The 13,161-nt window shown below is 44.3% G+C and overlaps 1 protein-coding gene across 1 annotated transcript in view; it reads left to right on the top strand.

Moving 5' to 3' along the window:
* Nucleotides 1–9,603, top strand: part of CFI (complement factor I) — a 63,966-nt gene extending 54,363 nt beyond the window's left edge. Inside the window, exons 10-14 of the mRNA XM_058550629.1 lie at nucleotides 498–601; nucleotides 794–903; nucleotides 3,823–4,100; nucleotides 7,900–8,004; nucleotides 9,386–9,603. Coding sequence (XP_058406612.1) covers nucleotides 498–601; nucleotides 794–903; nucleotides 3,823–4,100; nucleotides 7,900–8,004; nucleotides 9,386–9,603 — 815 coding nt within the window. The remainder of the gene's footprint in view (nucleotides 1–497; nucleotides 602–793; nucleotides 904–3,822; nucleotides 4,101–7,899; nucleotides 8,005–9,385) is intronic.
* Nucleotides 9,604–13,161: the final 3,558 nt, after the last annotated feature.

The following is a 13,161-nucleotide window of genomic DNA, read 5'->3' as shown; positions in this document are numbered from 1 at the left end:
GGCCTGACACATAGAAAGTAGTCAATATTAACATCATTAATGTTAATATTAATATTATTGAAGAGTTCCATACAAACAGCCTCTAGAAAGTAAAAACCAGGAAAGTGAGAAGTTCGAGTTCCCCACGTGACCCCCATTCTGAGCTGTCACCGCCATGCTGAACTGTCATCCCCTTGCTGAGCTGTCCCGATAGTAATGCCTGGGCATGTGGCACGTGGCATCTGCCAGAGGTCGGTGAATGCTTAACCCCTCGGCCAGCCTCTTTCTGCCACTAGTCCACCTTTAGGCAGAACTTCAGAGAATCAAGCCAATTTTAACAATAAGCCAGCGTTTTTAAACAAGGTGAATAGTACAGTTTAGCGTCCAAAATACCTTACTACTGAATCTGATCTGTCTCGTATTAGCTGTGACTCTGTTTGGGGGCAGAGATAAGAAGTGTCTGCCCACAAGATAACGGGTTCGAAGTCATAACGATACAATCTCTTCCTTTCTTGAAGAAAGAAAATGGATAAAGTCATTTTCCCCTAAACTATCCTGTGGAGTTAAACACAGCTCGCCCATTCGAAGGAAACGAGTCGTAGGAGGAAAGCCGGCACACGCGGTAACCCCGCACGAAGAGTCATGACGTCACTTCCCGGGAGCAGCCCAAGTTTGAACAAAACGGGGGGGGGGGCGAGGGGAGGGGCCATGTAATCATAAGAGACGGGGAGTCTTGCAATGGAGATATCTTAGAACCGTCTGTTTGTATCGCTGTCTGGTAGAGCGGCAGTGACCACACAAGTGTCTTTTACAGGGAGACCTCCCGTGGCAGGTGGCAATTAAGGATGTCAGTGACACCTCCCTCAGCTGTGGAGGAGTTTATATCGGTGGCTGTTGGATTCTGACTGCTGCACATTGTGTCAGGTGAAAAAACTTCTCCAACAGATTTTGGATTTCCTGAAACAATGAAAGTGGGTAATTAAGATTGTGGCAAAGGATAAGTAAAAAAGTATCTGAGCAAGTCATGGCAAGTTCTACTCTAACTGCTAAATACCTCGGATATTCGTGGTTGGGACCCTAGAGGCCAATCGCCCAGAACCTGCTGTGTTCTCTGCAGATCAAATTGTTGATCCAGCTGGCAAGGGCGCATCAAACTTGTAGGGACCAAGTGACTTCATTTGGCTCCTTTGCATAATGAGAAAGCAAGTAGGTACTAGCTACATTTTAGAGCTAGGACCACACCGTTGGGGAGAGTTTATGTCTGAACAGTTTATAAAGAGATACTACTAACCCAGCATTTTTTCTGGTCTCACCTCAACAAAGATGTTGTTTAAAGAGCCAAATGCATTCAAAGGCTCCAAATGCACAAATCATTTTGTCCCACCCAGGACCCTTAAATGTATTTGATATGTATTTCGGGCAATAAAGGAACTGTTCAAAGCTCCAGGCTAATCATCTCACATACGGCTCCAGCACTGGCTGCTCGTCCTGTGATTCTGGATAAACCACTTACGTGATCCATGACACCTAGCTGTGGCCTGGGCCCCTGTGCTGCACCATCCAGAGGGCACCACTCACATGGCATTTGGCTGTCTGGAAGTTCCTCGGGCTGCAGCAGGTCCTAGTTGATGGACCATGAATCACTGAGGGATTAGCCTGCTGAGTTGTTGGAGGAGACTTGCCTGATGAAGACCAAGTCATGTTACTTCCTCCTTTGACAGGGTTTTGAGATTCTCAGGTCAGAGAAGTGGGGTAGGCATAGTGCGTCTGGATTCAGCATTGGCATGTGACAAGATGTCTCTCAATTACCTGCAGATGGGAAATACAATTTTGATTCAGGGCCAATAAGAGTTATAAGTGGCTGTATTAGTTTGCTGGGGTTCCCATAACAGAATACCACAGAGCGCAGGGCTTAAATAACAGAAATTTATTTTCTCACAGTTCTGGAGGCTAGAAGTTCAAGATCAAGGTGCTGGTAGGGTTGGTTTATCCTTGGCTTCAGACAGCTGTCCTTTTGCTGTGTCCTCACAGGGCCCTTTCTCTGCATACGAGCATCCCTGATGTGTCTTCCTCATCTTGTAAGGAGACCAATCATATTGGATTAGGGCTCTACTCTTATGACCTCATTTAACCTTAATTACCTCTTTACAGGCCCCATCTCCAATACAGTCACATTGGGGGTTAGGACTTCAACATATGAATTTTAGGGGAACACAGTTCAATTCATAACAGTGGCTGGAGGGCAATACTCAAAAGGTGTTGATAATGAATCAAGGTCAGCTTGGAGGAGGACAGAGCTCAGGATTCTAGCCTCAGTTCTGGCCTTTAGAATGAATGAAACATCATTTATCGAGCACCTCTTACAGACCAGATACTGTGCCCAGCACTTTCACATATGTTATTTTGTTTTCATATTCTCAACAGTCCTAAGAGGTAAATGTTATTCTTCCCATTTTGTAGATAAGCAGACTGAGACTGAAGTTACATGACTTGGCTAAAGCTACACTACTAGTAAGTGGCAGAGCCAGGATAAAATCAAGTTCAACACATTTGAGAGTAACTTAGATGAAGGCCTGCTTAGCAAGTCTGCAGATTACCCAAAGTTGAGAGGGAGAGGAAACATGTGGAATGATTAAATATGTTACCCTGTTTCCCTAGTTCATGCTACTCTTCGGACAGATCTCAGCTCAATCTTCACTTCCTCACAGAACCTTCTCTGACTCCTCTAAGTCAAAGCCCTCTTGATAAACTCTTGGAACCCCGTGTGCTGTTCATCCCTCTCACTTTTCACAGTAGAATACATATCTTAATTTGTGTAATTATCCATTTAATGCTGCATCTTTCCCTGCACCCTGAGCACCATGAAAGCAGGAGCTATTTCTGATTTTGCTCATTTCTGCATCCCAGTGGCCAGCACTGTGCCTAGAAGTAGCGGGTGCACACTATGTATTTTTTGGGTAAATTGAATGGATAAACAGGTCTAACCTTTAAACGATATTCGGGACCTCTGATCCTAAAAACAATCAAAATTAATGTGAAGCACAGCGTTTTTGGAACACTAAGTAAAATAAAAGCATCCTGACACCTTGTTAGCTCCTAGGACATCACTGTTTAACTGTAGGGTGATTACCTGAGAAAATGATGGTAGATGCCCGATTTGCTGGAAACTAGGAGGTGAAAATTGGTATGAAAGTGGAGTGACGCACAAGAAATGGCAATATTTAGCTCATTGACCATTTCAGTTGGATTTTAAAATAGCTACTATGTTCCAGGTACATCTATCCACAGATGAATAAGACCCCATCTTTGACTTAAGTAGCACAGTCTAATAGGAAGAAGGTCTTGGGAGCAAATAAATACAACGCGATGTTAGGATGAAGTCAGTCTGAAAGGTCAGGATGATGACCGCTGTGGTCTGCGCCCCAAGAACCTCTGGGGTTAGCAGAGTCAGGAGAGCCTGTGCTCTGACTTCCCACTTCTTCAACCACATTTCTGGCTGGATGCTGTCTGGTCTCTGTTTAAACACCTTCCGTGATGGTGCTTTCACTCCAGAGGCAGCCAACTCGTTCTACTTCTGGGCATCTCTGGTTGTCAGCGAGTTCTGTGTGTCCCTGATATTGAGCAGTTAGATGGATTTTTCCTCTCTTCATTTACCCATTGACTTTAATTCTGCCCTGAGTAAGGTTAATTGCACTGCTTCATGACAGCAAGGATAAAAAAAATCTGGGAAAATGAAAAAGATTCTTTAAAAGGGAGAATATAAAGATGAAGCATCAGAAGTCCATGTTTATAGTTGGGCATTTTCCTCAATATATTTTATTTCCCTTTTCCTTTCTGTTACAGAGTCAGTAGAGTTCACCGTTACCAAATATGGACATCGTTAGTAGACTGGTTAAATCCTAACTCTGGAGTACTCGTTCAGTGGGCAAATAGAGTTATTATCCATGAGAACTACAACGGATCCACCTACCAAAATGACATAGCCTTGATTGAACTGAAAAAACGCTCAAACCAAAAAGAATGTGTGCTGCCTAATTCCATCCCTGCCTGTGTGCCCTGGTCTCCGTATCTGTTCCGACCTAATGATACATGCATCGTTTCTGGCTTTGGTCGAGAAAAAGGTATATGTTTTACACTTTGTTCATCAGAATCCAAGGGTTGAAAGTGAATGGAAATAGAAACGCATAGGAGCTAATCAAGTGCTCAGAGAGAAACCCAGCATCAAATCCAGAAAAGTGAGCATCTAGCCAGGGCCGGCTTCATGGGCATGGGACCAAAGGGCCCTGTGCTTGGTTTACCGCTCTGCTGTCACTGTCATGAAATTCTTAATAATTTTTGCAGGGGCCCCACCTCACATTTTCATTTTTCACTGGGCTCCACAAATTATGTAGCTGATCCCGATCCAGAGTTTCAAAGGACACCTATACTCTGTGATCCTGAATTGTACATTGAGAGGGAACCACTCACCAAGAAAAAAACAGAGTGACATGGGGACCTAGAGCATGGACTGTGTGGATTTGTTGGAGAGATATGGATGGAAGATAAAGGTTTCAAAGGGATAGTCACAGGATATGCTGAGTCAGCGATGCCACAACTCTCTGCTCTCTCCTTCCCCTCCTCCATTCTCCATGCCCCACCCCACAACCCACAAAGAGAAAGAGAACAGAAAGAATTCACTCCTTGAGCTTCTATGAAGACTTGAGGTGGACATTCACATGAATGAGAGACATGGACACTTAGGGACAAATTATTAGAAAGACCTGCTAAATTAGAGGCTAGATTAGAATTAAATTAGCCATTGCGTTTCCCTTCCTCTTGAAGAGTTAGCCTTGAGATTTAGCTTCCTTTTGACCTCTTAAACTCTCTTTGTAAATAACTTCACTGCATCAGTCTTATAAACTCATATTCCAACACATTCGGTATAATTGCCACATTGAAAAGTATAAAATATATATATAAATTAACCTGGATTTGTGGTAGGTCTGAATAACCAAAACTTACAAAATACTAAATTTTATTAGTAATTAATTCATCCAGAAGGCATTATGTCCTTAAATTTGTTCTGTTTTTTCTTAAAAATTGTATTATGTACATTTACAAGTTTCACAAAAGTAGAGATAAAAATATAATAAACCTACTTATTCATCACCCAGTTTCCACAGTTATCAACATTCTACCGATCTTGTTTTATCTCCCTGAATCAATTATTATCTCTATAGGATAATTAGGAATGTTTATTTATAAGGGGGTTAATTACAAAGATGTGGGTGGGAGGCTGGGGAACCACAAGGGCTATACAGGAATCCAGGATTAAAAGTACCAGAACTGAGACCTTTCCTAGATCTGAAGGCATAAGGGGAAGGAGATATTACCAGAAGGAGAAAGAACCTCAGCTAGAGCAGGCTGCCTTGGGAGAAGTGATGACCTTGGGTTGAAGGTTATAGCCAGCCCCAATCTCACCTCCTCCCTGCTCCCCTCCTCCCTCCTGCTGGGGTCCTCTGCTGCAAGCCAGAGGCTAAGGGATTCCTGTTGAGGCAGTCCCTCCAGGTCAGGCTCCTAGGGCAGGGGGCAGGGCACTGAAGGGTGGAGGATGGATCTGAAGGACACTCAGGGGCTGTTCTACATATTCCCCCCAACACACACTTATTTTTTCCTGCAGTATATTAAATCAAATCCCAGTTATCCTGTAATTTCACCCATGAATACTCCAGTATATATCTTAACCAGGTAAAGACTTAAAGAAACAAAAACACCACACCATCCATACCCAATAAAATGCAAGTGATTCGCAATGTCATCTATCAACCAGCCCGTGTTTAATATTCCTCAATTGTTTACAAAATACTTTTACAATCAGATTATTTCCATTGCGATCCAAAGGCCACGAATTGCACTTGGTGACTATTTTTCTTAAATCTCTTTTAATCTAGAACAGTTACCCCTTCCTTTTATTTAAAATGTATTTATTAAAGAAACTGGGTCATTCTTACTTTAGAATTTCCACGTCTTGAATTTGGCAGATTGTATCCTTGATGTGGCATTCAACATGTTCTTCTGTTTCATGCATTTTCTTTTTTTTTTTCAATATATCTTTTTTTTTTATTTTTAGTTCATTTCTTTTTTTTTTTTTGAGGAAGATCGGCCCTGAGCTAACATCTGCCAATCCTCCTCTTTTTTTTTTTTTTTTGAGGAAGACTGGCTCTGGGCTAACATCCGTGTCCATCTTCCTCCACTTTATATGTGGACGCCGCCACAGCATGGCTTGACAAGCGGTGCGTCGGTGCGCGCCCGGGATCCGAACCGGCAAACCTAGGGCCGCCCCAGCGGAGCTCGCGCATTTAACCACTGGCGCCACCGGGCCGGCCCCTCCATGCATTTTCTATGAGCTGGTAGACATGTTCTGCTGCATTGGTTTATTTATCAATCAGATATGGCTTAACACATTTATGGAGCCCTTACTGTAACTGGAAGATAGTAATGCTAAAGTGCTAGGATTTCACTGCTGGAAAATATGGACCCAGTCAATGAACAAGGGCTGCAGAGACTGAAAGGCTGAAAGACAAAGGACAGTTCTCAAGGCACTTTCAGTACCGAGGACACGAATGCCACCATCAGACAGCAGAATGTGACAAGTGTCTCAAGAAGGATACAAAACAAGAGTTCAAGGGAGGGAGCAATCTCCTGAGTCATTCAAAATTGCTCAAGCGATAGGGAGCTCCCAGTTTTTAAAGGCTTCTCCCGAGTTAGGGGAAATAATAAATTACTAATTTTTAAAAAGCTGTTATCCTGAAGAAGGTAGCCATCTTGAGACGAATTTGAATTAGGACTTGAAAGAGAATAAAAGAAATTCTTTCCTGATTTGCCATATACTTTGGTGGATTTTTATCTCCCTCTGCCTCCCAGAAGACAAGAACATTAGTTCTACAGGTAACCACCATGTGCTCACCACAGTGCTGGGTCGTGTAGGGGGTCCTCTCCGGATAAGCCAGAGGTCTCTGTCCCCTGGTAGTTTACAGATTGATTGAGGAGGTAATCATTTGGCAAAAGATTTTTAGTGTAAATTGAATTACTGAGTTCATGGATTAATTAATTACATAAATATGATTAAGCAACTACTTCGTGCCAGCATGCAGCTGGGTGTGGTGCCACAGAGAAGGAGTCAGGCTAGCCCCTGCCCTTCCAGAGCAGAAACACTGCTGCACACTGGGAAAGAGGATGGAGACGCGCAGAGTCACTCCTGATATCCGAGACAACTCGCCCTATATTTTTGGGATTTTCCCACCTTCCCTGGACTGTCCATCGGCAACAGGACCTGGCCCCTCTCTGTCCTTGAACCAAAACTGTTCAAGTCCCCAGCCTCTGACTTCAATGGAAAGGAAATCCTAAATCCTCTTTCAGTCACTTTCAAGTCACTCAGGAGATGGAGTTCCTCACAGGCGCAGAAACACACACACACACTCATAACTTCGTACGTATCTTCTTCATTTTACCTTCTTATATTAAAAAGTTGTTTTAACTCTAACAAGCACTTCCATGGAAATAAAGGACTGTAGGAGGATAGGAGCTCTTTCTGTGAGAAGCCCCTGAGCACTGATTCCTACCCACCCCTGCACTGGGCTCAGCAATAGGAAGGGAAGGCCTTTGTCGCATCTGTCTCAGGGTACCCCGCTCTTTAGTAAATGAGGATGACTTCACACCTGTGTGCAATTATGCCCCTTGACTGCATTTAGAAAAACAGTTATAGAAACTGAGGATATGAGCAGTGTATGATTAATATGCTAATGAATTATCCCCAAAGGTTTATATATGTGTTAAAGAATATATATATTTGTATATATTCCTAAGTTATGACAGTAAGTATTTATTTAGAGTCCTCATTTGTGACTTCTGAATGTCTATTTGTTTTCTCACTTTGTTTAGGTCTTAAGAAAGTCTTCTTACTTAAGTGGGGTGAGGTTCATCTAATCGGCGACTGCTCTAAGTACTACGCAGACCGCTACTTTGAGAAAGAAATGGAATGTGCAGGTGAGCACCAAGTGGTTTCTCTGAGAGAGATATATACACATATATCCCCTCCCCTCTATAAACATCTCTCCTCCTCCCCACCCGATCAGCCCCCTGCTCTGGGTCCTGGACCTTTCATTTGGCCTCTGGCTGTTGCAGTATCAACTCTTTCAGTCCTTGCCCCTTCACTCAAGTTCCCTCTAATGCTAAGAGGAAAATCTTCCTGAAGCTGTTATACAGCAGGATAGCAAGGTGATGAAGAGCACAGACTGCCTGGACTTATAGCCCAGTTTTGCCAATTACTACTCCTGTGACCTGGAGCAAGTTTCCTCATCTGCAAAATTGGGGTCTTAGTAGATGAGGAAACAGATGCAGAGCAGTTACACAACGTGCCCAGAGTCTTACAGACAAGTGGTATATCCAGCATCAAAACCCAAACGTCTTCTAAATAAAACGCCAAAGGATCTCATTTCAAATGCATCCAGTTGGAAGTAGATTCTCCATCTTCGGAAACCCCATTGCACTTCCATGCTGCGTGCCACTGTCTTTGTCACATCACAGAGGTGGTAGGGCCCGACCTAACCCAACCACAGCAGCTCCTACTTTGGGTGATGACCCAAAGGCAGGGTACCAGCCAGGGCAGTACAATCAGGATGCTTTATTGAAGCCACTTATAAATAGTGTATTACAGAAAAAGACATCCTATAACTTCTTGGATACAGTGATTTAAAAATCTTAGAAAGTCATCAGAGTAAGAAGAATGTAAATAGACCATTCCCTGTGGCCTCCCATCTTAAAATGGAGCTCAGGATTACAGAGCACAAAACAGGGGAAGGGCACAAAATCTCCCAGGAGGCAATATCACAGTATGGGACATGCTCTGAGGTCTGGCTGCCTGAGCTCAAGTCCAGGCTCTGCCACTTATTCGCTGTATGACCTTGGACAAGTTAATCAGCCTCTCTGTGCCTTATTTGTCTCATCTTCAAACAGGGATAGTGATGATACTTACCTCATAGTTTATGGTGAGGACTGAAACAATGACTGACTAGTAGATATCAAGCACTCAATAAACACTAAGTATTGCTGTTATCTTCCCTCTTGGCATCTGATGCTACTTTCAGGTTGCGGTGTCACCACAGTGTATACTTGCGTGAAGTAGAGAAGGTGGGGGGAGCACTTGCTAATCTGGGGAATGAGTAGAAGATAAAATGTTTCCCAACCTGCCTCTCTACCGCTCTGCGGGCCAGCAGGGCCTGTGAGGGTGAGCTCGCAGTGTTTCCTGCCGGGAGAGTGTGAGGAAGCTGAAGTCCTCCCGCGCTGGTGGAAGGAGCAGGAAGCTGGCATGGCGGCCGTGACAAATGGAAGTAAATGTGTGACTTTCTTTTTCCTTTGTCTTTCTCAGGTACAAGTGACGGTTCCATTGATGCCTGTAAAGGGGACTCTGGAGGCCCCTTAGTCTGTCAGGATGCCAACAATGTGACTTATGTTTGGGGTGTTGTGAGTTGGGGTGAAAACTGTGGAAGACCAGGCACTCCAGGCGTTTACACCAAAGTGGCCAATTATTTTGACTGGATTAGCTACCATGTGGGAAGGTCTCTTATTTCTCTGCACAATGTATAAAACTGTGATTTCTCTCTTCTTTCTGCTCTTTTTTTCTCAGGAGTTCTGTTGAAGTTGAAATGATACTGCATAATTAGTACTTCTCTAGGGGAAAAAAATAAAGCAAATCTTACTGGATATCTTTAAAGGTCTCTACAAAGTTTATGCCATGTTGGAATTTTGCTGCATAATTCTCAAATAAATATTTTAGTCAAGTATACATATTTTATTCATTAGAAAATGTAATTAACTGATCACCTCATATAGGAGTGATGTATTGACTATACTAAAGGTTTAGCTAGTTGAATGACATTGGATTCACAGAAGCTTGTGTTCAAACCCCAAGTCTACCATCTACTAATTGCTTGGCCCTGGGCAATTTATTGTCTTCTTTGTGTCTCATTTTCCATCTTTAAAATGGAAGCTGGAACTTTGGAAAAATGAAATTACAAACTTAAGTAAAATGTTTGGCATCGTACCTGTCACAGGGAAATAACTCACCTCATAGCTCTTGTCTTATTACTCTGCTTCTTTAAGTATTAAAAGTTCTTGAAAAATTTCTCTCTCTCTTCTCATTTCTCAAGTTCTCCTTGACCCTCTCTCTAAACCTCTCCACAGATGATGCAGCACAACCATTGCCCTCCATGGTGTGAAACCTCACAGTCACTTCCCCCGTTCTCATCTCCCCCTGCCCCCAGCAACAGCAGACACAGTCCACCCTGTGGGGCATCACACTCACTGCCTGGCCCTCTGCCTCCCTGGGTGCTGGTCTCAGCCTCTTCCTTCTGGTCACTTCTCTAACTTGGCACTTTCCCCTGGTGATCTCATCTAGATTCAGCTTTAAATCCCACCCACAGTCCAATGACTCACGAATCCATATCTCCAGGCCTGCCCTTTCCTAGAACTCCAGACTAGTCTATCTCACTGAACACTTTAACATCTCCCTCTGGATATCTAAGAGCATTTCAAAAGAACTATGGCCAACCCCAAACTCTTGATTGCCCCTTCTTAAACCTGCTTCTCCCACCATAGTAAATGGCACCACCATCCACTCAGGGTTCCCCATGGACCCAGTGTACAGCAGGCACCCAATCTCTATCACATGACCCTGCCGTAATCTCAGCATAGCACTCGTCATCACCCAACACATTCTGTTCCCATTTGTTTGTCTACCTCTTCCTCCACGCTGCTCACCCACCCACCGTGTCCTCCCCACTCCAATGGAAGACACATGAAAAGAGAGACTTTGTCTGTCTTCCTTCTGGCTGCATCCCTAGCATTTGGTTCATAGAAGGAGCTCAGTGCATACACATTAGCTGCTTCTATTATATTTTTAAAGCACAGCTATCATCACCTTGATGGCAGAGGTATATTTTTCACATAAATATTACCTTCAATACCTGGGGTCCAGTTCTGGATAGAGTCCAATTGTTTTAATGATAGAAATACCCATTTCTGCTTATATTTCAAAATCAGTTGCTGCCTAGATTTTTTTTCCTTTTTAAAAATTTTGGCAAAACATGCCAAACATTTGGCAAAATAGCAAAAAATTCACCATTTTAACCATCTTAAAGTATAGAGTTCAGTGGCACTAAGTACTTTCACATTGTTGTGCAACCATCACCACCATCCATCTCTAGAAACATTTCCCAAACTGAAACTCTGTCCCCACTAAACAATAACTCCTCCTCCCCTTCCCTTGCTGACCAGATTTTTAATTCCTTTTGTCATTGACTGCAGGGGAGTATTTGGTTATCTGTTGCTGCGTAAGGAAGAACCTCAGAATAGTGATTTAAATAATAATTGTTTATTATTTTGCTCATGCATCTGGGGATTGGCTGGGCTCAGCAGGGCAGTTCTTCCATCCTCTCACGAAGTTGCCCTTAGACAGGGCCGGGGTAAGAGCCATCTCAAAGTCTTCTTCACTCGCATGTCTGCAGCCTGGGCTGGGAGGACTCAAACAGCTGGGCTTTTCGCCATCTTTCTCTATGTGGTCTCTCCACATGGGCTCTCACCATGGCAATCTGGGGCACCAGGCTTCTTACATAGCTGCTGACAAGTGTCCCAAAAGAACCTGCAGAACCTGTGCAGCCTTTTTTAACCAGCCTTGGAAGTCATTTAGCCTCACTTATGTCACAGAGACCTGATCAAGTTTAAGGGGAGCAAATATAATCCATCTCTTGATGGGAGGGGTGTCAAAGAATCTGTGGCATATTTTAAAACCACCACCTTGTCCTGATGCAGCAGACCTGGAAAGATATCTGTGCATAATATGAAAAGAGAAAAGGACTAAGGGCTGCAAGCATATGAGGCGCCCTCAGCTGAGCTAGGAAGGAATAGCATCAAGGCCCCTCAAAGGACCAAGAAGTCTGCATGGTGACCTGGGACCTGGAGGCTTCACCGCAGAGTGGACCAGGGTTGGGGCCCAAAGAGTGAAGAGCCAGCTTCTCCATAGCAACTCCATGTGGCAGAGACCGGGAACAGCAGGAGTGGGATGATCTGACTCCAGGATTCTCCCAGTTTAGACCTCTGTGTGAAAGCTCCTCGTGGCAGACAGCAGGAGCCAACCTCACTGGTTTAATGAAAAAAATAGATTTATTCAAAGATATTATGCAGTTCACAGAATTTCCAGGAAAGCCAAAGAGTTGGAGCCTACGTCCCTGGGAATAATGCTCAAAGACGGCAGTAGGACTGCTCCATCAGAGACGCCCCCTGCCACTAGCTCCGGTCCCAGGCTCCACGCACAGCTTGTACTGCAGAGGCTGGGCGCCAGACATTACTGCTAGACCCTGTGCCACTGCTGCTTCTGAGAGCTAGCAGGGTCTTCCCTGGAGGTGGTCAGTGAACAGAGCTCACTAGATGTGGAGTTCTGCCACCATCTGCTATTTAACCCTGGCCGCAGAGCTCACCATCTTACAAGGGAGACAGGAAAATAAATTACACAGCTGCACTTTGCCACGTACAATGGTGTGGAAAACTCAAGGGAGACCCATAAATCAGCCTGAAGTGTCAAAGAAGGCTTTCCCAGAGGCGAGCTTAATCTGAACTATGGAAGAACTTTCCAGGCAGATGCAAATGCAAAGGCCCTGTGGTTTCAGGAGCCAATCACACAAGGGGACAGAGAGCCATTCAGTGTGACTGGAGCCCAGGGTGCAGCTGAGGAGCAGGAGACCGAGAAAAGGCCAGACCAAGAGGGCCTCACGCCAAAGCGTTGGCACACTGAAGGACTTTGGGAAGTTCACGCTGGAGGCACTGAGGAAGATATACTGGAGGGGGTGAGATGGAGTAGGGGAGACAGTTAAGAGACTACTGGAGTAATCCAAATGATGAGAGGAGAAACTAAAGCGGGGCACCTTTAAAGAGGATGGCATTCATTCTAGGTATGTTAGGGAGTGAAACAGATGGCAGCTGGGGACAGAACAGGTGACAGGGTGCTAGGGAGAGGGACATGAGAGTAGGGTAATTCCCAGGTTTTCTCCTGGATGATGAGGTGACTGGTGTTGCACTGACCGCAGAAACGAGGGCAAGAGAGGAGGAGAAGCAGGTTTAGTTAGGGCTGTTTAGAAGCTGTGATGTCTG

The sequence above is a fragment of the Diceros bicornis genome, chromosome 11, assembly GCF_020826845.1.
Source record: "Diceros bicornis minor isolate mBicDic1 chromosome 11, mDicBic1.mat.cur, whole genome shotgun sequence".
Classification (NCBI taxonomy): Eukaryota; Metazoa; Chordata; class Mammalia; order Perissodactyla; family Rhinocerotidae; genus Diceros; species Diceros bicornis.
This window is presented reverse-complemented; position numbering and strand designations above follow the sequence as displayed.